Below are 25093 nucleotides of genomic sequence, written 5' to 3'. Positions count from 1 at the left end.
TGGATGGGAAACCGAAAATTTACCCCAGGGATCACTGCAGTGGCTTTGCTGGTCAGAGGTACAGGGAACTAATGTCTCTACTGGACCGAGGCACAGGGAACTAATCTAAGGATGCAGCGAAAGCCAACACATTCTTGCTAGGCTTATAGATGCCCTCGGGCAGATAGCCTAGTACTTACCTATGAACCTATATCTGCAAATGAGATATCTTCAGAGGGGGACCGTGGGGACCCTTCTGATTCATCTAAGTCAGTATCAGATGTGAGAGACTCCTGCGGGGAGGGTAGATGCTTCCTCTTGTAAATTCTCTTCCTGGGAACCTCATCAGTGGGAGCTTCTGGTGAAGTCTCGAAAGAGCAGGGACCACCCAGTGGGGCTTCCTGAGGCTCAGGGTCTGTACACTTCAAAGGTATCTGTGAGGCAGAAGTAGAGACAGGTGCTTTTGGGGAAGAGGTAGTTGGTCTTGAAGTTGTGGATGCCCTGGGGGACATTACTCTCCTCATGGCCTCAAAAGCACCTCTGCTCCAGTGAGAAGAAACCGCTGAATCTGAAGAAACAGATGATTCCCTTGGCACCGGAACAGTGGGCTCCGATCCAGACGTAGGAGCCAAACTCATCCAAGCTGAAGCCCCAAGAGGTAAAGTCGGAACAGACAGGTCCGTCCGACTATCCTCCCCAGACCCGACCAGCAAGTGTTGACTCCTAGACTCCTCAATGGGCACCGAGGAAGTCTGAGTAATTGGAACTGATGGCACTGGAGCAGGCGTTGGTTCCGAAGGCTCCACAATCATAAAGTTCAGCTCTTCTGGCTCCGACGGACTGGTATGGCTCGGAGGAGGAAAAGAAGTAGATGGAGGAACAGTTTTCGGTTCCAAAACCACTTGGTTCGGAATCGATAAAAATTTTGCAAATGCCGGTGCCTGTAACAACTGCACCACATGATCCACATCCAAATCAGATAGGCTTATCGAGGATCGAGATTAATGGATAGAGGGTGGTACCGATTGTAGGACTGGTGACTTCAGTACTGCGGAAACCGGTTCCAGGATTGAGGATCGGCTCCGAAAAGATAAGACACTCGACTTCGAAGGCTGTGTAGGTGATGTCAAAGGTTTTTTTGATTTTGTCGAATCCGATGATGAAGGCTTAGAGGACTTGGAAAATATGGGAGATTTGCTAACTTTATCATGGTCACCCAAAGAATCTTGAAAGGATGATTTTAATAGTCCTCTATCAATTAACCTTCTTTTCCTTTCATGAAGTACACGGCTACTAAAGGAATGGCAGATGGAGCAACTCTCTTGCAAGCAAAGCACCCAAACAATAAACACAATTAACATGACCATCTGTCACAGACATTTTTTGTCCACACTTTGGACATTTTTTAAACCCAGACTTGGGTTGTTTCTCCTTATCCCGGTCAGCCATGGAAAATATTTAAATGCACACAAGAAAACCTGTATTAAAGGTATAATCAAAAAACACACACGCAAACGCGCGCACACACACACACACACACACACACACACACACACACACGCACGCACGCACACACACACACACACACGTTCAACAAATTCAAACAACACTGTAGAATTTTAAATAGTAAGCAGCACTTAAAAAAACAAATGGGCTCTATAAAGTTAAATATGAACTAACTATTAATGTTGTAGAAACACACTCTAAAGCCTATAAATGTCTACTAAAACACACTTCTAAACTATTAAATCCTCTTCTAATCTATAAAAAGGCATACCAAAGAAAGGGAAGGGACATATTAAAGGCCTATATAAACGAAGGCCAAAAAGACTATAAGGAACTATCACAATTTAAGCTAAACACTATTTCAACAAAATATTAAACGTTATTAAATTGAAAAGTATTATTAAAGCTACATTTTTTCTAGAAAAATATTATACTGGCCCGAGCTGTGAGGAAACCTCCAATCTGTTTCAGAGGCAAACTAGATCTGAGGTAACTTAAGGTGCATCTGGGATACAGACTTGGTCTCAAGCTGTCTGAAGACCTTGAGCTTTGTAGTTGGCCAGCTCGGAGCCGAGGATTGGCTCCAAACCCATCTGTAAGAATGAACGGTGAGATAGAGCAACTTCACATTTGAAGTTATGCAATATTTTCCTGTTAAAAGATGGAAATAAAGCAGAAAAATAACAGTAAAGAATGGTACAATTCATTTGTGGTTCTACCTGCATGAGACTGCCCCTAGTGTCTAATAGCACAGATACACATTGCAGTTCTGACAGAAATACTGAAAGTTTAATTAGAAACAGCAAACAAAGTATTTGTCAAAGAGAGATGCCAAATAAACACTGCTACAAGTAGAAATTCCCATAGGAATTACCAAAAACACTGATAGAAATAAAATATTAAAGTAAATATTTTTTTAAGTAAACATAAAAATAGAAAGGGACTAATAAATCTAATAATGGAATGGTAGGCAGGAGGCCCCACATGGGGCTTATTTGAACAGTAAGCCAGAAAAATCAGTACTGGAACCTGGGAAAAGTCAGAGGACTTCCTTCTTTGGAAGAAAAAGAGTGAACACTCACCTTGTGTGACAGCTGAAGCCTTCCCTCTCACAGTATGCTCAGCCCATCAGCTGTCAGAGGATGAGAGAGAGGAGGAGGGGAGTCGGACCTTTTGAAAGCTGGCCAGTGCTAAGTTACCCAAAATGCCACTAAGGCAGTAGGAATGATGAATGTCTCCTTATTTTCATTTCCTCCTTGCTCACTTTGTTGATTACCTGTGCCACTCTCTAAAGAGTCCAACAGACTTCTTTCAGCTGCTTTTATAAGTTATTTCCCATCCAAATCAGCAAACTGTTTCATTGTCTGTGACCATACTACGTTATCATAATCTGTCTCAGGCTCTTCGAGCAAACAAACTAATTACTCATTCTGCAATCCATCAGACTGCATTTCTACAATTAGAACTTGCTGATATGTAAGCATTTTCTGCTCAATTTCACTGAAATATTTGTCAGCACTTGCACCACCAACCTCCAGCTATGGGAGCAAAGCTTCCCCCTCCTCCATATCAGCTCAAGCACGCACCCTACAGCAAGAGTAGGAGTTAATTTGTTCCTACATATTCTGTAGAACATTAACACATTTCTTATACCATATCATACACCTTCTCATTATATACACCTTAATATTCTTCACAGATTGCCACCTCAGTTATCTGTTTCTTAACTCCTTTCTCTGTAGTTCCCAAATAATATAATATTCGTGTACATATTTTCAAGTCCTTTCCATTTATAAGTCTTTCTCAAAGCATTCTAAAAACCTTTACTTCTTTTACAGATTAAAAAACAAAGCTGTAGTGTTTCTTCATCTTTACACGTTATGATCCTTTCAACTACCTTGTATCTCATATTTCCTTTTACACATAATTTATCTAACATATGCCTCCATAAAAAATCCTCCCAAAAAACATTTCAACACTCTGTCTTTTTTATGAAAACCACCAAAAGCAGAAAAACAGTAAAAATACAACCAGCCAGTAGATCGAAAACTTCTTTATTGTAAAATCTCTGTCTCTGACGTCTCGGCAAAGAAGCTTTCAAGGAGTAAAAAACATAATACACAGCTTGCTTAAAGTACCATAATCAATTAACAATCAATCAATTATATATTTAAATCAACATTCTCCAATTTAGCTCTTCATTTAACCCATTAGGGTACAAAGTGTTAAACTTAAAAATATATACTGATCCTTTGAATAAAACTGTTTTTAAGGAGAGATGCATCAAAACAAGACGCATTAACCTTTTCTAAAACTGTCCCTTGATGGAATTTTTCAAAATGTACTGCTACAGAGCTTTCCTTCTTTTTATTGTTGATGTCTCTTATGTGCTCTAACAACCTAACTTTAAATGTCCTTTTGGTCTCCCCAATGTAAAACTGGTTACAGGGACATCTGAGGGCGTAAATGACACCCTCAGTGTCACAAGTAAAGTTGTTCCATGTTTCAAAGGGAATATTATTAATCTTCAAAAAACTTCTTACCACAAATTTACAGGCTTTACATTTACCACAGATGGAAGTGCCCCTTATTGTTGGTCTGTAACTTAAGTTCATAGATGGAATATAGAACCTTCCTTTCACTATAAAATTCTGTGTATTTTTACCTCTTCTATAAGAGATTCCCAGTTTCTCATTAAGCCATGTGGACACATTTTTCAAGAACACAGATAGTTCCAATAATACTTTATTTGCTGTACAATTTCAGAGCTGAAACAGCAAAATGTTGTAACAAAGTAAATAACATCGTTCTGTTCTTTGTCCATCCTACAGAAAGGACCTATTAGCTGTTTGTTCACATCATACACATTTTTACTCTGTCTTTTTTAATTGGATCTTAAATATCCTTTCCTACACTTTCCCATTGAAATACAAAGCATGTTTTGTTCATTATTTTTGTTCCAAACTTGCCTATCTGTTTTCACATCATTCTGTCCAATTTTCTATATCTTTATCTTCTTTTTATATTTGTTACCTTCCATATTTTAACATTCTGCTTTTCTTTTCTTGTATTTTATTTCTTCCTACACATAATCATAATTTTTAAACAAAGCATTCCTATTATTGTATTACTTTTTTTATTTTCCATTTTAATATCCACAATGATGTTGTTGTATCTTTCGGCTTTTCCTGGTTAGGGGTCGCCACAGCGGAACTCCAGTCCGCTAATGATTGGCAGTAGATTTTTACGTACCGAGTTGCCAGCTCTGACGCACAACCTTCAACGAAGGTACGCCCATTCACGCACGTCTCCACACAGAAGACACTTTAGCTGAGAATCGAACAGGACGTCTTTCTGTGAGGCGACAACGCTACCGCAGCATCACCACCGATAAGTACATCAAAACCAAAAAGGGAAAATATAATTATGCTCCCTATTTTTTCTTACTATATACTGTTTTTCTTTTCACTTGATTTAATCTTGATCTCCATAATTAGAAAAGAAAATTCTCATAACTATCTTTCCATGCAATTCAGAAACATATATACACGACCTAAACAAGCTAATTTCACATGTATTTAATTTACATAATTTTTAAAAATTGGAATACCTTCTATCACCGTGTCAATTTTGTTATTTGTTTCAGCAATCTTTCTCTATTTTTCAATTATATAGTTTCCATATCTCACACCTAATAAAACTAACCTCATTTCTTGTAAAATAAATTCCCCTATATGCACTACTTCCTCAAATGCTTTACGTTTTGGTTTAATTAAGAAATAAACCTACTTTCCCAAACTGTGCTTCTGTTCTTATAATTACTTATTTCATCCATACTTTATTATTAATATTTTTCTGTTAATATTAAATCATTAATGGCAGTTCTATTCCATTGTTATTTTTCCTTCTTGCTTTTCCTCAGCCATGCCCACAAGTTATGACTGCATTCATTACCATTATAAAGAGACACTCCCCAGTCTATCTTAATCATTTTCCTAATCAGTCAATCACTATTACTGATATCAAGATTCTTCATAAATTGATTTAATAACTGTTAACGTATTCTTTCCTATACCATACTTTTTGGAAATATTCTACATGTCCTTATGATTTATATAGTAAATGGCTTTTGTCATATGGAACTATTCTTCCTTCATGTTTGCCATTTCCTATATTTTCTACTACCTTTTTATTATCATAAGTATCTCACTTACATTTCTTTTTCTACCACAATAAATATTCACTTATTGATACATCCAAAACATCTATCATCATTTTTTGAATAATTACATAAAGATTATATAATCTGCATTCCCCAGTGGTACTGGCCACCAATTCTTATGTCTTCCGTTTCATTTTTTTTCATATAAACATCATGATGCCTTTACAAATTTCTTACCTTTTTATTCATTCGTCGATCCACCCTCTTTATTACTTCAAAAATCCCCTGCATCTCTGCCTGTATCATTACATTATAACAACTGTACCCAAAATCATCTGGTCCAGGTGAAGATTCCTCCTTCCCCCCATTTATCACTTCTACTAATTCCTTTCTTGACATTTCATCTTCATTTATCTCGTTTCTTAATTTTGTCACTTTCCATGTTCATCTTTCCACCTGATTCTTTTTATACACCTGTCTTGTATATTCCTCCACAATACTAATTAGCTCCTCCTGATTATATTTTAATTCTCCATCTGTTTTTCCTGAACTCCATTTTCATCTCATACATTTCACTACTTTACCTAAAAAAAATGTTCTTTTTTCCTTTCAAAAAAAAACTCTCAACAATAATTTTGATGTTCTCCTCATTATCCTCATATAATCTGAGTTCATTTAATTTGATATCATTATTATAATTTATAATTTGATATAATTATTATATCATTATACTCACATCAATTTCTTTCCTCTTCTTATTACTTCTACTTCACTGTTCCAATATTTTTTCTAAGGTTTCCTTTCGTCACTCATTTATATCTTTCTTTTCTCCTCTCAATTTCCTCTGCCTGAATATAATTTGTTTATATTTTTTCTTTATATATCAGTCACCATTACATTCATGCAAAATTGTTTCACTGTTAGATATTCCTTCCATAACTATCTTTTTTTATAAATATCCTGTATTTAGCTTATTTCCTGTTAACTTTTTTATCCATTTTCCTTCCTTTATTATATCTTTATTTTCACCTATAACTGACCATATTACTCTATTATCAGAAAAAACTGCACTGTTTCTTCATCTTTTATAGGTTTATAGCTTCAAAGGTAAATACTAGGTTATCACTCTGCTGACTGTGACAAGTCTTTCCAATATTTATAAGTCAGAATCAAACCTTGTACCATATATCTGTGAGGTTAACATATTAACATTATGCCAACCCATCCCTTTTAATTGTTTTCATATCTTCTAAACATATTCCATAATCTAGTTCTGTCCTTAAAGTCCTCACCTTGTAGGTAAATTATCTTCCTTTTACTAGCCTTAATCTGCCATTTTCATTGCTTCTTTTATTTTAATATCTTATGTTATTTTGCTTTTTTCCCTTAAATTACAATTAATGTTATCTAATATAATTAAAAAAGTTAATAGTTACTAATTATCTTTTCAAACATCTTTTTTTTTCTTTCAGCAACATTTGTATATGCATATAACACAATTAATCTCATTGGCTTATTTTCCCCTTAAGTCACATACTGACGCCCTACTTGCTTACACTATTATCACATCCATTATTTTAGCATCTTTATTTTTAACAAGTAGCGCAGTCCCAGAGCATACATTCTTCACTCTTTTCTGCATAACATATTTTCTAAACATTAATTCAGACTCTTCTCTTTTATTTTTCTCTACACACCTTATATCCTGCAAAAGTTACATCTGCAGCAACTGTTTATACCATTCAAACACTACCATTCTTCTCACATCGTTCTTTATGTTATTTATACTTAATGACACCACTTTAATATTAAGCGCAGTCCCAGAGCATACATTCTTCACTCTTTTCTGCATAACATTTTTTCTCAACATTAATTCAGACTCTTCCCTTTTATTTTTCTCTACACTCCTTATATCCTGCAAATTGCGGAGCTTTTCTCCTCGGGTCTCCACTGAAAACAAGCTAATGCTCAGCTGGACTAACCCAGCTAGCAAATGTAAAATAAATAAATAAATAAGTTACATCTGCATCAACTGTTTATACCATTCAAACACTACCATTCTTCTCACATCTTTCTTTGTTATTTATACTTGACACCACTTTAATATTAACCTCTCCTTTTTGCATCTTTTTATTATCATTTATCTTTTTCTTCTCCATACCTGTCCCCATAGACTTCATTACCTAAATTCCTGAATTACCACACATTTCCCCTTCTTCTTCTTCCTTAGTGTAAAGTACATCATATTTATTTTCCATCAAAACCTCTTTCTCTCTTCTTTCCTTATATTGTCTCCTTCTATATTCAAATTTCCTTCTTACCATAGTCCATTGTTTGCATTATTTTCTGTTTCATCAACCTATTTTCCCCAATATGCTTCAGTTCTTCACCTTGCTCCCTTACTTCTGCATGTCCCTTTTCATTTGTTCACTATCCTCTCTTAAAACTCTTATTATATCAAACTTAAAATCTCCCTCATATTTCCTACAATTTTTCCTCAAATGACCATAATCTATACATTGGTCACATTGCCTTTTGTTATGATTCTGTATAAGATGTGATGTATCACTACAAAAAATGCTTTATGTTGTCCCCGGCATTTTAAATCCCCTTTCTTGCCATTCATCATTACGATAGATACAGGTTGCATGTTGCCCTCTTTTACATTCAGAGTTACCCTAACCACCCTAGCACTATCTACAATTTTCTTTGATGCAACACTTTTTTTATCTGATACACTTTATGACATACTTTTAAAATAATATATTTTCAATTCATTTTCACCTAGGTCTGTCTAAAGATCTAACTACACCATAGGTTCATAGGTAGGTACTAAGCTATTGGCCCAACGGCCTAAGTAAGCCTAGCCAACAAGGTTCCCTGACTTACGTCACCCAAGAAAGATATTTTCCTGTACCCCTGTTGAGCAGAGCCACAGAAGTTATCCCCGGTGTGTATATCCTATTTCCCATCCACTCATCAAGATTTTTCTTGAAGAGTGCTAATGAGGAACTTTGCTTGACATAGATGGGTAGCTTGTTCCAGAGTATGGAAAGTCTCTGGGACAGGAATCTATCCCTCCAGCATGTCCTGTTTATTGTGGTGACAAGGTTTAGGTCGCTAGAGCGTGTAGCTCGGAGGGATTGGGATTTCTTTAGGTGCAGCATGTCCAACAGCTCTGGGTTGGACATAGCTTTATATGTTAGGCAAAGATCACCTCGGAGTAGGCGATATGCTATGGAGTAAAGCTGGAGTTTTTTTGAGATGGTCAGTGTAGGGCATAAGTTTGAGGCCAATAATCCTCTTTGTGAGGTAATTCTGTGGCCTTTCCAGCTGCTGCAGATGTCTTGTGAGGTACATTCCAAAAGGGGCATTGTACTCTATAATGGGTCTAATGAGTGTCGAGTAGAGGGAACAATGACCTCTTTTTTCCTGGATGAGAACCCTTTTGTGATGAGGTGTGCCACGTAGAAGGATTTCCTGACTACTGTGGCGATGTAATTATCAAAGGAGAGTCTACTGTCCACCTGGGTCCCAAGGCCTCTTAACACACATTCGGCATTAAGTAGACTGCCGCCTATGTAGTAGTTCATGGGTACAGAGTTTTTACCAAATGGGATGACAATTGCACTTTTTGGCATTGAGCTTGAGTCCATGGCTCTGACACCAGGCATCTGTCTCAGTGAGGCCCTTCTGTAGGATGTCCACATCATTTAGAGACTCAACTATGGCTCCTAGTTTGCAGTCATCTGCGAACTTCATTAGCCAAAGACCTTCTGTGTTAGCCTGTACTTCAGAGAAGTAGATACCAAACAGGAGAGGTCCCAGGACTGAACTCTGTGGTACTCCACTTGTCACTGGTTTGAAGTCAGATCTGGAGTATGCAACTTTTACAGTGTGGGTTCTGGCAGTGAGCCAGTTGGCAACCCATCTTGTGATGTACGGATTTATACCTAGTTTAGTGTGTTTATTTATAATTCCAGAATGGGGGAGGGTGTCAAAAGCCTTGGCGAGGTCAAGATAGGCTGTGTGAACCACCCTACCCTCGTCTACAGCTTTGGTGACTGCCTCAAAAAGGTCGATCAGGTTCAGGAGGCATGATCTGCCTTTCACAAACCCAAACTGGGTGGGGTCCAGAGTTTGGAGATTACCAATGTCTTTGTTTATGAGTTCCATGATGATACGTTCCATGGCCTTACAGAACAGGCTCATCAGGCTAATGGGGCGATAGTTCCCTGGATCAGTGGTAGCTCCCACTTTATGGAGTGGGATAACTGTTGCTGTGTGCCATTCAGTGAGCACAAATCCTGATGTGAGGCTATGATTGAATATGGTGCTTAGGTGGGGAGCCAGTTCATTCTGAAGTTCATGTAAAACGCAGCCTGGGATATTGTCCAGTCCCATGGATGCTGTGTTTTTGGCTTTAGAGAGTGCAGCTTTTACCTGTATAATTGTGATTACAGGGACTCTGCATTCTTCCTGTATAGATATGGGCCCTTTAGGGGGTGAGAGGGGGGTAAAGTTTACACTGAACCTATCTGCCAGGATGTTGGCAATATCAGTTGGTTCTGTAATTTTCGTGCCATTGTGCTGTAAAACTAAGAGCAGATCTGGGTGTTGCCATTGAGATTCCTGATATAGCTATAAAATACTGTTTGTCCTTAGAATCAGTGGCGATTTTGCTTTCATAGCTAGCTTTGGAGGATCTTATGAGGGATCTTAGCTTCTTACTGAGGCTGACCAGGGAGCTCCTCCACTCATGGGATTTTACTCTCTTTTGCAACAGTTTCTTCCTTCTGTTGTAGAGTTTTTTTATGGCAGGGGACCACCAGATTGGCTTCCTTTTTTGGAGGATAGCATCTTGGTTCTGTTCAAAATAGCACAATCCATGCACTCGTGTAAGTGCTTATAGAGTGCATTTGCATAGGATTCAGCAGTCGTAACTGTATTGTCCATCTGCAAGGATGTCATGAAGTTCGTCACTTCTGTCTTAAGAAGGATGAAGTTGGCTTTGGAGAAATGTTTTACCGTGGTTTCCTTAATAAGGGGTGGGGGTGGGATGTGGATATCTAGGGTGATTAGCTTATGGTTGGATCTGACCAACGAAGAGCTGACTTCAGGTGTGGAACATCGGTCACTCATGTTGGTAATGACTAGGTCTAGGATATTGTTGCCCCTGGTGGGGGTGTGGATAAGTTGATCCACGGCACTGGAATTTATGAATTACAGAAAGTGTTGAGTGAAGGAGTTGGTACATGAGTAGTTTTCCCAGTTAATGGTGGGGTAGTTGAAATCGCCCATTATTAGGGTGTTTGGTTGAACCCTAATATTTTCTAGTATATCAAGAAAAGAGGAGTGGGAATCCTGGGGCATGGTGGGGGATCTGTAGCAAGCTACAATTTGGATTGCAGTTTTGCCCAAAGTTAGTTCCACTTGGATAACCTCGGATGCATTATGCTGAGCAACTAGCCTGGAGTTGTGGATATCCTTAATGAATATGGACATTCCACCACCTTTAGTGTTCCGGTCAAGGTTAGATGGCCGAAAAGTGTGGTATGAGTTATAGCCTGGTAATGCAGGGGTGCTCTCTGGAGCCTTGAACCAGGTCTCAGTTACTGCACAGATATCAATGTTCTCCATTTTAAGGAGTGCCTCGAGGGAGTGTATTTTGAGATTTAGACTTCTAGCATTGAGTAGCATTACCCTCAGTTTTTGCTTGCCTGTTCCTGTTACGGTGGTGAATTTGTCATTTGAAACTTGCCTAAAAAAGGCACTATAGGGTTGGCAAGAGCCTTAGGCAGTATCCGGAATCCCAGGGTTGACAGGTGCAGGCCATCTCTGGCAAAGCACTGCAGTCTGTCGACCATGTCATCTCAGGCAGACAGATACTGGATCCCCTTAGAATGACACCAGAAGCTTAGCCAATTGCTGAAGTCAATAATTTTGTCCTTTTACTGCTGTATCATTCTGGGCGATGGCAGGATGCTACTCAGGGCTAGGGTCATACCTGCCTGGGCTACAAGATCAGAGAGCACTTCCATGTCTCTTTTCATGTAGTCCAGTGAGGTACGTTTCAGATCATTCACACCACCACTGACAATGACAGAGTCATATTTGTACTTGTTGTGGAATGACTTGAGTGCATGGGTTATGTGCCGGATCCTGGCACCCGACAGGCAGCTGACAGTAACCTTCTCCTCGTTTAGCCTGGTGAGATGGACATCAGTGTGCCTGACTATAGAGTCACCTATAACTGTTGTATTGGGTATGTTGTTTTGCCTTATGGGCTGTGGCTGAGTGGCACACTGAGTCTGTGGGTTATGTGTCATTTGGGTAGTGTTGGCGGGTGGAGGTTGATTGCGTTTCTGCTTTGCAGGTCTCTGTTGCTTGAGCAGATTTTTACTGAGAGCCTCCACAAATGTTTTTGTGTTTTTATGTGTGGATTTTGGTGGTGTAGATTTAGTGGGACTATATGATGAGTGTGGTGTGGTGCAAGTGTTTACCTTCTCCTCCTGACTGTCAAGTTCAGTCTTGGATGGACAGAGCTTTACCTCCAATTTGGCTAGATAAGTGCATCTCTCACAAGTTGTAGTGCTGGGTGGTAGGAGGAGAGGGTTATCTGTGTACATGAGGCAATTGTACGTTGCCCCAAGATGCCCAGATTCATCACATAGACAGGAGAGATCACTGGGAGCTGTCCCTTGGATATGCCTGAATAAAAAAACTACTTTCCTCTAGACAAGAGAGGAAATCAAGTACAAGAGCTGTTTTTCTCTAAGCAAGTGAGGAAAGTAAGTACAAAAACTGTTTTCCTCTAGGTAACGAGGAAGGTTAAGTGCTGTAGTAATTTGTAGCTTATTTAGTGCTTACAGCAAGTTCTGAACAAGTGCTGAGCACGAATAAGCAAATTCAAGTGCTAAAACCAAGAATCTGTATCTGATGTAGACTAGTTACAAGAAAGAAACAAGTGCAAATGCGGCTTTTAAATCAGAAAGTTGAGAGAGATGGAAAAATTGCCCAAACGGCCAATAACTACAATTTATGGGCCAGAAACCACTCCTTATGTGGTAGATAGGTTAACTAGTGTTTACCACTCCCACTGATAAGCTAGAAGGCTCCCCTCTAACACAGAAAGGCTTGGGGGGCTCAGGAGCTTACAAACAGTCCTGGATACAGCAAATCAGTATCTGGACTAGACTAGTTAAAATAAGGGGTAACAAGTGCAAATGCAGAATCAGGAAGTTCAGAGAGATGCAAAAACTGACCAAACGGCCAATAACTACAATTTCTGGGCCAGACACCACTCCTTATGTGGTAGATAGGTTACCTAGTGCTGCTTACCACTCCCACTAATAAGCTAGCAGGCTTCCCTCCAACACAGACAGGCTTAGGGGGGCTCAGAAGCTTACAAACAGTCCTGGATATAGCAAATCTGTATCTGGACTAGGCTAGTTACAGGAAAGGTAGCAAACAAGTGTAAATCTTTTTGTTACAGTTTAACAGAACACAGGGAGATTCTAGCAAAGTTTTTTTTTTATTTTGTAAAGGAAAGGGAGGGGAGAAATATAAGGTTAGGAAACTAAACAACATTCTTCTTTTAACTTTCATACTAAAAAGTTCTGATAAACATACTCATTCCAAGGACTTATAAAACATTTTTCATATTCATTTATAAATTGTTCTAACAAAAAAAAGTTTCAGAAGTCACTTTGCAAAAAGATTCAGTGTATAAATGTATTATGTCTCTAATGTCTTGTCACTTTGAATCTTACTGGTGAAAAAATATTATCAAACATAATGTACATGTCAATAGCTTTTTCTTCAATATGTTCTGTTTAATTCTTACCACAAGTCTTCTCATAAATGATGGTTCTTGTTCCACATTCTCTCACTGAATATTTTCTCCTTTGTTTTGTACCTGCTTCTGATTACTGCAGCCATTGTTACATAAGTCCTTCTTCATAGGTTCATAGGTTCATACTAGGCTATCTGCCCAAGGGCATTTATAAGCCTAGCCCATAGTTATTTGGCTTTCGCCACCCCTTTAGTTTGAATAAAACTATGCCTATTATTTTGCTGTGCCTCTGTCAAACAGTGACACTGAAGTAATCCCTGGGGTATATCTGCGATCTCCCATCCATTGGTCAAGATTCCTCTTGAACAAGGCCAGCGAGGTGCTCTGCCTCACATGTACCGGGATTTTGTTCCACAGCATAGGGAGTCACTGGGTGATGATTCTGTCCCTCCAGCACGTTCTATTAATAACCGTGTCAAGGTTTAAGTCTCCCGCCCTTGTGGTTCTGTGGGATCTAGATTTTTTGAGGTGAAGCATATTCATCAAATCTGGGTTTGACATGGCCTTATATGTCAGGCACAGGTCACCTCTGAGCAAGCAGTATGAGACTGAATAGAGCTGGAGTTCTTTCAGTCAGGCAGCATAAGACATATTTTTGAGACCCTTTATCCTTTTGGTGAGGAACTTTTGGGGCCTTTCCAGCTGCTGCAGGTGTCGGGTCAGATACATTCTGAATGGGGCATTGTACTCAATCATAGGTCTAATGAGTGATGAGTACAGGGGACGATGACCTCCCTTGATCTAGATGTGAATCCCTTCATGATCAGGTGGGCAATGTAGAAGGTTTTCCTAACTACTTTAGCAACATGAGTGTCAAACGAAAGGCTACTGTCAACCTGGGTCCCCAGATCCCTGATGACTTCTTCTGTGCTCAGTGGATTGCCACCTATATGGTAGCTAGGGGTAACCTTGTTTTTCCCGAAGGGTATGACTATGCATTTCTTGGCATTTAACTTTAGGCCATGGCTCTGGCACCAGTTATCCATTTCTGTGAGGCCCTTCTGAAGGATATCTGTGTCAGATGTGTTTTCGACTATGGTGCCCAGTTTGCAGTCATCTGCAAACTTTGTCAGCCATAACCCTCCTGCGTTTGCTTGTACTTCAGAAAAGTAGATGCCGAACAAGAGTGGGCCCAGGACTGAGCCCTGTGGGACACCACTTGTGACAGGCTTTGAGTCTGACATGGCTCCAGCGACTCTGACCCTGTGGGTTCTGTCACTTAGCCAGTTTGCAACCCATCTTGTGATGTATGGGTTTACATTCAAGCTGATGAGTTTTTCGATGATACCTGAGTGGGGTATTGTGTCGAAGGCCTTTGCCAGGTCAAGGTAGGCTGTATGGACTGCCTTTCCCTGATCAATGGCCTTGGTGACTGTCTCGAAAAAGTCAACCAAGTTTAAAAGGCATGATCTGCCTTTGACAAAGCCAAACTGGGTTGGATCCAAAGTCTGCAAGTTCCCTATGTCTTTATTTATGAGTTCCATTATGATCCTCTCCATGGCTTTGCAGATAAGGCTTGTCAAGCTAATGGGACGGTAATTTCCAGGGTCGGTGGAGGCACCGCCCTTGTGAAGTGGGACCACAGTCGCCGTGCGCCACTCCTTGGGTACGTATCCTGAGGTGAGGCTAAGATTAAACAGCTGTCCTAACTGCGGGTTTAATTCCTCATTGAGTTCGTGGAGCACACAGCCGGGGACACCATCCGGTCCCATGGATGCTGTGTTTTTTGCTTTGGAGAGAGCATTTCTCACCTGGGCATTGGAGATGTTTGGGGGGCTACAATCCTCTGGTATAGATATCTCACCTTTTGGGGGGGAGGGGGGGGAGAAGTTTGCACTGACCTTCTTCATTCTGTTATTCTGCCTGTTCTTTTTCCACAATCCTTGCAGCCTTCATACAGAACATACCCTTAAAACCACCTACTCAACCATCTAGATATGCTCCCTCTTCATCTCTCCCATTCTCCTTCACTGCTGTTTCAGCTCTTTTACCCTCCTCTTATTCTTCAAGCAACCTCTTAAGTACCCCACTCCACTAAATTGCCCTGCCTTTTCTGGTTCATTTTCTTCTGCCACTGACATTAATACTGGTACTACCACCCTGAAGTCACAAACAACTTTTGTGTCACCATTCTCCACAGAAACGGCTTTTTCTTCCATTCCAAAATTCTCCATGCTCATTCCAACAGCTTCATTGTCTTTCATCTCAAACATCTGCTGCCACCTACTGACCTAGAAGAGCAGCAAAGTGCCCTAGTGTCAAGGCCAAAATTCTCCTATATCACCTCTGGTATCCCCTGAGAACAGGCAATTGGCTTAGAGGGACTAAGCTGGTCAACAAAATATATAAATAAATACATTTTGGAGACTGGAACAGACAGGGTACAAGTAAACGCAGCTATAGTCATCAACATCTGTTATCTGTGGAAGAGACAGTACATATTTTATTTATCTATTTATTTTATTTATTTATTTTGACATTTGTTGACCAGCTTACTCTGACTGGGCAGAGGCCCTTTTCCAGCAGAGACCCACAGAGAAAAGCTTCAGTATTTTTTTTATTTTTTACAATTCATGGATTGACAACAGTTAAAATTATAATTCTGTGGGCCATGCTACATGGTAAACATGAAAAAAACAAAAAAAGTACTAATACACAGAAATATAAAATGGCCACAGCACAAATGCCCAATAAAACCACTTTATTGCAGAATTCTGATACCTCAGTAGTTCGCCTTCTAGGAATAATTCACCCCCACAACGTGATAACATTTATACAAATCCCAGCAGGCTCATTAAACAATTAAATCATCCCCCATCATTCAACAATTAATCAATAAACCATTTTAACCCTACAAAAGACACAGTTCATATTTAAACAAAACAAAATACAATAACATTCGATTTCATATTTCTACAACCATATTTTCTTCAAAACTTATAAAATTTAGTTTAATTTAATCTGTAACTTTATTATTATCAAAACGTATGTTCATACTCCATCCATTTAGACATTATAATACTAAATTAACACCAAATTTAATACCCCTAGGGAACAGTGCTAAGTGGACCACAAGTTCAGATATAATGGTATCCAGTCATATTATCAGTATTGTCAGAGCAACTTTCACAGATACATGCAGCACAGTGTAGTCTGGTAGAGACTACTATGACCCTCCACCTCTGGGCTAGTAATCAAAGAGCCTCAATCCTCACCGCTGGCAACAATGGGAAATGTTCATGAAGAGGACAGCAGGTACACACAGTATTTCCAGATGCGGCTCTCTACATCAAGTGAAACTTCCCTTAAGAGGACACAGAGACCACAGTCAGTCTGGGGCTGGGTTCTCCCTCTTTCTCCAGATCCCCAGTAAGACTCCCCACTGGCACAGCTATAGAGATGAGATCTCAACTGAGTGTCCAAGCCAAGGCCTTCAGCACCCACTCTGTCCAAACAGTGCTTTGTGTCCCTGCCCAAGTAGCTGACACACACACACTCTTTGAGATTTGATTTACACACACACAAACACCTGGGAAAGGCTGGCATAGGTTTAATAGCTATGCCAGCCTTCTGCCCAGACTATAAGGTAGTTATGAGTGCCACCAGACACTCCTGCCAGCTGCCTTAAGGCACTTCCAAGGGTACCCAATATACTGAGTGAAATTAATATCAATACAAATGGTAGTTTAACAAAGAGCAAGGCTATTAGGAGTGGCCCACACAGTGTCACCAAATAAATATGCAAGAACTCTCAAAATTTAAATACTTCTACAAAGATCAGCCACAATGAAAGGTTTAAATATATTAAATAATAAAAGAACAAAAAATACTAAATATATATTCACAGTGACAGAGTTCAAATCACAGGAAATATTTAAAATAACACTGAAGGACAGGCTCAGACAAATAAAGATAAACAATATCTAAACTAAGCTTCACTATATTCCTCACTATATCTAAGGGAATCACTACTCCTTAATAACTTGCTTAACAGAGCAAGGCAGACGATGTGGTGAATGGTCCTTCTTGTTGTTGTCAGGCCTAAGACAGAATACAGAATGTTCTGAATCGCTAAGAGATTTCTCAAAATAATATCTAAAATATTACTACTTTGATAGCTTGCAGAATGACATAACTTCTGGTCAACTGACTTCTAGTTCCCATGCAAAGCCCCCATTGCTGGAAACTGGCAGGACTTAACACCCACCTGTAAAAATCCACACATCTTTTCCAGGTGCTGGAAGTCAAAAAAACAATTGCATACCTCCACACTTCCATAGTAGTAATGAGCTCACCCCAAAGACAATACAGAAAGCTTCCTAGTACAGACTTTCTGTCTCTGGCTGCATTGAAACCTGTGAGAGAGCATCTTTATGGCTTAGCCTATAAAGTGATTTAATTTCAGATGTTTTTCTAAAGTTTGCTGGACTGAGGTTAACCCTCCAGCTTCCTCTATTAAAACACATACATTTAAACAGCTGCAATAGTGCATGTACATTTCTGTTCTCTCCATTAAGGCAACACAAAAGTCTGTACAAATTAGTTTGATATACACATGACATACAGGTCTAATACATTTGTAACACAAACATCTTGTATAAATCAGTTTGATATTCACAGATGACATATATTTACAAAATTCCAGCTAGCTGTGATGGCAGTGCCTCCTTTCATCACCCCCCCCCCACCTCTGAAGTCTCAGGCTAGTTTTTCAAGTGCTCCTTGAGAAACAGTGCTTGAGAGAGTTGAGAATATCTGGAAATACCACAAAAATAGAAGAAACAGTGTGAAACAAACCAATAAACTACTAAAGCACTGTTGAAAGGAGATGCCAAACACCGGTCCAGAATAAATCCAAAAAGTTTAATGAATACGATGCACAATCAAAAAATAAATATAACGTTAAATGCTTATTGAAACACTGCATTTTTCATCTAAAACTCAGACTTCATCAGACATCAATAAAACAATCCATTGATAAATTAAACATCAGTATTTATAGGCAAACGCTATTTCAAATGGTCCAGTAAGGAACCAAAATCATGAATAATTAACCAAGAACTCTGAAATGGAGCACTTTGTGTTAAGTAATGAAACATCCAACTTAATACAATCTAACTTGAAAAAACATGATACAATATGGTGAACGATTATGCAAACATTGTTATATATCAAAAGTCATGAAGTAAATAAATGTAACTCCATACAAATTTACTTGATCCATAAATAAACACTCAAATACACTAATAAAATATATGTAGGAATACTTCCATGTGTGTAGTAACACTCCCCTGTAGTGGCCTTGGACCAAAATAACAAGTCCCACCAGAAAATTCACAACATGTCTAAAATTGTTTCTATAAATATATGCTATTATAAATATATGTTGTAGTTAAATAAATAATATGAAAATAATATATATATATATATATATATATATATATATATATACATATATATACATATATATATATATATATATATATATATATAAATGTTAAAATTGTTAAAATCAGACCCAATATCAAACCTTTAAATCCTATTAATAAAATACATGTTGAATTATAATTTGGAAGTAAACATATAATACATAGATATAATAAATATAAATATAAATGCTATTATTTCATAGATCAATTGAAATAAATGTTATATATTGTATTTAAATATTATGTCGTAGACATGAATTCCAAAATGTTAAAAACTTGGTGAAATAAACCAAGACTGAAAACTCACTTTATTATAGTCTAGCAGCCCCCATTTTAAGGACAGGGGCAACTGAAATATAATCATTAAGTCCTGGAAATCTATTAGTTTCCAAAACAATTTGCCAGTATAATTCCCTATATTCGATCCTGGTTTCCCAAAGACCACCCCTCTCATCCTGCTGAACTTCCTCAATCACAAAAAACTTATATTTAGCTAATGGACAGGAAGTAGTATGTCTATATAATGCATTGGTGATTTTTTTATTTTTAATATCATTTATATGCTCGTATATTCTTCTTCTAATTTTTCTCTCTGTTTTCCCTATATAAAAACTAGAGCAAATCTCACATATAGCAATATATATCACACCAAAGGAATCACAAGTGCTAAAAGTTTTGCCAATAATTTCCCTACCTCTAGATTCAATATAAACCTGATGGGAATTTACCATCAAAGGGCATTGGGAACACATTTTACAAGAAAAAGTCCCTGGCATCTTATTTACCCTTTTATTGACCCTGTAATGTGCCGAAAACCAATCCTTAACATTCTGCCCCTTCCTAAAGATAATCTTTGGTGGTCCATTCTCTTTACAGCCAAGATCAGTAATTCTGGCAAATTGATCCCATTCTTTAAAGAAAACTTTCTGGATTACTGTTGCATCACCACTAAAATCCATTATAAAAGCATTATTAAATTTCTTCTTATTATGCTGAATTGTAATATTGGAACCTATTCCATCTTGTAATTCTATATTATTTAATTTAATAGGCTCCTTTCCTAAAATCGGTTGAAATCTATCTATCCTGCCTTTAGTTACTTCTTCATATATTTTAGAGCAAGGTTCTATAGGATAACCCCTTTCTAAAAACATCTGAATCAAAAAATTGCACTCCTCAGCAAAATCAAAATCATCCGATGTCATCCTGGAAATTCTCACGAACTACCCCTTCACTATACTTTTTTTCTGATGGGCAGGGTATCTGCTACTAAAATGTAAGTAGCCGTTAGAAAAGGTATTTTTCCTATACACCTTAGACTTAAAACAGTCAATTTCCTTAATTAATGTAATATGTAAATAATTTATTTCTTTAAAACTGATTACGAGTGAATTTTAAAAATTCTGTAGTACTATTGATATAATTTATAAACTCATTCAATTTTTCATAACTATCTTTCCATAAAATAACTATGTCATCTAAAAATCGCTTATATAAATGCCAACAATCATTATATATACTATTATAAATAAATCTTACTTCCCAAGTGTTTAAAACCAAATTGGAAAAAATTGGGGCACATCTTGCCCCCATTGCTACCCCACTGATTTGTTGAAAATATTCACCTTGAAAAAATATATAATTATGTTTTAGCACAATTTCCATTAATACCAAAATATACCTCATTATCTTTCAATTCTCCCGAATATCTGATAGCCTCTTCAAACCATTCAAGTCCAATGCTTTGAGGAATGGACCCAAAAAGGTCCACAACATCTATAGTTACAAAAATTATGTCACTTTGAAACATATGACTTTTGACATTATACAGAAATTCCCAAGAATTTTTTAAAATGATGTACCTCTCATCATTAATGGTTTTAATTTTACATCAATGTATCTGGCTAATGGGGAGTCCTTGGTTAATTATTCATGATTTTGGTTCCTTATTGGACAATTTGAAATAGTGTTTGCCTATAAACACTGATGTTTAATTAATCAATGGATTGTTTTATTGATGTCTGATGAAGTCTGAGTTTTAGATGAAAAATGTAGTGTTTCAATAAGCGTTTAACGTTATATTTATTTTTTGATTGTGCATCGTATGCATTAAACTTTTTGGATTTATTTTGGGACTGACCAGTGTTTGGCATCTCCTTTCAACAGTGCTTTAGTAGTTTAATATCTGGAAATACATTACCCCATACCTTGTCTTGAGATCTAAGCTTCACTGGCATTGCTAACCCCACTGTGGTGCTGCGCTGTGATATCATATGCCTGCAACCCTAGGCTCCACCATAGTAATTTGGGATTTTGCTTGCTGGCTCTCTGTAGCCACAGATCCCCCTCAAACTCCTCCTGCCTCCTACTGCAAATGGTTAGCACCAGAGCCTCCTTACCATGGCAAGGTTTCATGGTGTTAACATGGTACAATTTGTACCCCTAAATCCTGCCTAGCAGCTCTATCATGTAGTTAACAGCACTAACTTTCCTTACCACTTTGAAGGGTCCCTCCCAAGCTGCCTGCAGGTTATTGTGTCTGACAGGAATGAGAACTATAAACGGCTGCGCCACAGCATACTCTCTGGCTTGAGCATTCCTGTCATACCAAACCTTTTTCTGCTGTTGGGCTCCTGACAGGTTATCCTGAGCCAAGCCCTTGAGTTCCCAGAGCCTTATCTTGAGGTTTAGGACATATGTCACAACAGATTCCTAGAGGGATTTACACTCACGCTCCCACTCATCGTTAATCAAATCCAGAGGTTCCCTCACCCTATTGCCCATACAGCAACTCAAAAGGTGAGAAATCTGTGGATTTCTGAGGTACTGCTCTGTCAGCAAACAGATGGGGTAAATATTTGTCCCACTTTTTCTTAAACTGGTCTGCAAATGCCTGCAGCATGGTCTTTAGTGTAGAGTTTAACCTTGCCACAAGACCATTAGTCTGGGGGTGGTAGGGAGTGGTCTTTAGGTGCTTCACTCCACAGTGCTTCCACAGATACGCCAGCAGGTCTGACATGAAATTGGCACCTCTGTCAGTCAGTATTTCTTTTGGGAAACCTACACTACTGAAAATCTCTAAAAAGCATTTGCCACCTTTTCGGCCTCAATGGAGGATAGAGCCACTGCTTTAGGGTATCTGGTAGAATAATCTACAACCACTAGGATATACTTCTTCCCTGTGGAACATGGGGTACGCAAAGGTGCCACAATGTCCATAACTACCCCCTGAAATGGCTCTTCAATCACAGGCAAAGGTATCAAAGGAGTTTTGACCTTGTCTCCTGCCTTGCCTACTTTTTGGCACTGCTCACAGGTCCTGCAGTAACCTGTTGCATCCCTTCCAATCCCAGGCCAATAAAAGCCCTGCATAATACATTTCTTGGTACTCTTTATGCCCATATGACCTGCAAAGGGAAAGTCATGGGCTATGGCTACAAGTGCCAGATGGTAGGCTCTGGGCACTACCAACTGCTGCATTCTTTCACCCTCTAGCCCACTCTCAGGGGTCCATTCTCTGTACAGTAACCCTTTTCTCCATTATATATAATCCCCTTTTCCTTGAGAATCAGGTGCCTCCCTAGCTATCTCTGTCAAGCCTTGTAATGTTAGGTCTAATAGCTCAGCCTGTCTCAACTCTCTCTTTGTAACCTTTCCCAGCTCCCCTTCCACAGGAAGTCTGGTATCCTCTGACAGCAGTGCCTCACTGTCAGCCTGGGTAGTACTACTCATCTCTGCCCTTGCAGTCCGGAACATCAGTACCCACCAGCGGCTGTGGCTCACCTTCAGCCTCACTACTACAGGGTAAGCTCCCTCCCTGAAGTAGCCACCTCACCATTCCTGGCTTCAAGTGTGTGGTCTGTCTGGGTCCCCCCTGGCTAACAGACCCACATCCCTGTCTTCAAGCCTGACTGTGTGTAACTACATGCACACAAGGTAATGCATTATCAAAATAATTCCTTACCAAGACATCTGCAGGGATATCCGCAAACACACCTACTTGCTGGCTTCCTTTTCCACCCTCCCAGTCAAGGTGAACCCTAGCCAAAAGTATCTGGAATTGGATCCCTCCTAAAGCACTGACTGGAGTAGACTACCCAAGCAAGTACTGCACCTCTTTAACCATTGTAGCCTTCACAATGGTTACACCAGTGGCTGTATCTCTCTTAGCAGTGGCCTGTTTCCCATCCACTAAGATAGGAAATAAACTCTTGTGGTAGTTTGGTGCCCTTGTTGACTCCAGACAACTTAACACTGGTATTCTGTTATTCCCACTTGCTGGCTCCTCTACCTTTTGCTCCCCCACCTTGCCTCTGTGGACATCTATATGCTACTTGGACCCACTGGTTACATTTAAAACATTTAACCCTTGATTCTGGCCATGTACCTGAACTAGTAGCTTCCCCTGTTACTGGCGGACTGTGTTGGGGTGGTTTAGGCTGCTCACCAAGGGTTACCTTACACCCACGTGCAGCCTTTCCTGTGCAGTTATGCCCTGTTTGCTAGGTATAGGTCTTCTTAGTTTGCCAACTCATCCACAGTGTTGCATTCCCTATCTGCCAACCAAATTCTCATGTCCTCAAGCAAAGTGCTAAGGGCTTGTTCTCTCACCAAAAGGTCTGCCAGCCCTTCAAATGTGGTGACCTGACACTGACTCACCCACCTATGAAAACAAATGCCTAACTCAGCAATATAATCACACACACTTTCATCTGCCTTGTGTCTATGCTCACAAAACCTTTTTCTATAAGTGTCAGGTGTTAACTTAAAGCATTCTGATAAACAATTTTTAAGTGTATTATAATTTATGCAATTAGTATCAGACGATTTAGAATAAGAAGTTATGTTCTTACCATAATGTTCCATGTTAGTTGTCTTCTTCTCGCCTTCTTTCTTGCTGGATGGGTTCGGATAGCTCGAGAGCTATTTCTACCGGCTCGAGGCAGCCCTATAACCCACAATACCATGCGCTAACTCCCCAGATCTCGTTTGGAAGCTAAGACATAGTATAAATATATTATTATAATCCTCATTTGCAAGTACGGACTCCCTGCTAGTAACACTAAAGATACGAGGAAACCGTAACATGTTGTATCTCAAGAAATGGAAGGAGTCAGAGACCTCAAGTCTGTCCAGGCTAGGGAGCAGGAGGGAGGGACGCAAGAAAGAAGGTGAGAAGAAGACAACTAACATCGAAAGTTATGGTAAGAACATAACTTCTTAATGTTGTCATTCTCGCCTTCATTCTTGCTGGATGGGACAGCGTCCCTAGCACCTTAGTCCTGGGTGGCTCAATGGAACAGACTCCCGAGTACAGTGGAACCAAAGTCAGCTCTATTTCTGGAGGCTATATCAAGTTTGTAATGGGCAATAAAGGTATGTTGGGAAGCCCATGTAGCTGCTGCACATATGGCATCTAATGGTAACCTTGCTTGAAAGGCCGTTGATGTTGACAGTGTCCTGGATGAATGAGCCTTAGGCCTAAATGGAAGATGCCTGTGTCTCAACTCATAGACAAAGGTAATAATAGATGTCAACCATCTGGAGAGAGTAACCTTTGATACTGGAAGCCCTTTCTTCCTGCAGCATAAGAGAGAAAGAGCTGGTCTGACTTTCTGAGTTGTTTTGTCCTGTCTAGATAATACCGTAGTTGGCGATGAACATCCAATGAATGTAATTTCTGTTCAGCCCTGTTGGAATAGTCTGGGAAGAAGACAGGCAAGTCAATGGAGTGGTTTAGATTTGCTTCAGAGGACACTTTCGGTAGGAAGGAAGGATTTGTTCTGAGAGTTACCCTGTCTTTGTGAAAGACCAAATAAGGGGGACGGACAGACAAGGCTTGAAGTTCCAATACCCTTCTGGCAGATGTTATGGCTACTAAAAACAGAGTTTTCCAAGAAAGAAGCTTGAGGGAGCAAGAGGCTGCAGGTTAAAAGAGAGGCAGAATCAATGAGGTTAGAACCAAATTCAAATCCCATTGTGGGGGCGGATCCTTAACTGAAGGTCTAAGCAAAAAGATGCCCTTGAGAAAGGCTTTACAGAGTTTGTGGCACATAATATTTGCTTCTGAGAGCCCCACATGAAAATTAGCAATGGCCGCTAATTGTACCCTGACAGTGGCTGACGATGACACTGAATGAAAGAGTTCCGCCAGAAAGTCTA

At 39.3% G+C, this 25093-nt stretch overlaps 1 protein-coding gene across 1 annotated transcript in view; it reads right to left on the bottom strand.

The window, feature by feature from the left end:
• The window catches only part of LOC122810691 (myoferlin-like), a 1883765-nt gene that overhangs the window by 1490567 nt on the left and 368105 nt on the right, over window positions 1-25093 (bottom strand). The window contains 1 exon segment of the mRNA XM_044082260.1: window positions 15528-15733. Coding sequence (XP_043938195.1) covers window positions 15528-15733 — 206 coding nt within the window.

The sequence above is a fragment of the Protopterus annectens genome, chromosome 9.part0, assembly GCF_019279795.1.
Source record: "Protopterus annectens isolate FY-2018-M chromosome 9.part0, PAN1.0, whole genome shotgun sequence".
NCBI classification, from domain to species: Eukaryota; Metazoa; Chordata; order Ceratodontiformes; family Protopteridae; genus Protopterus; species Protopterus annectens.
The sequence above is the reverse complement of the archived record's forward strand: the minus strand, read 5'-3'. Positions and strand labels throughout refer to the sequence as shown.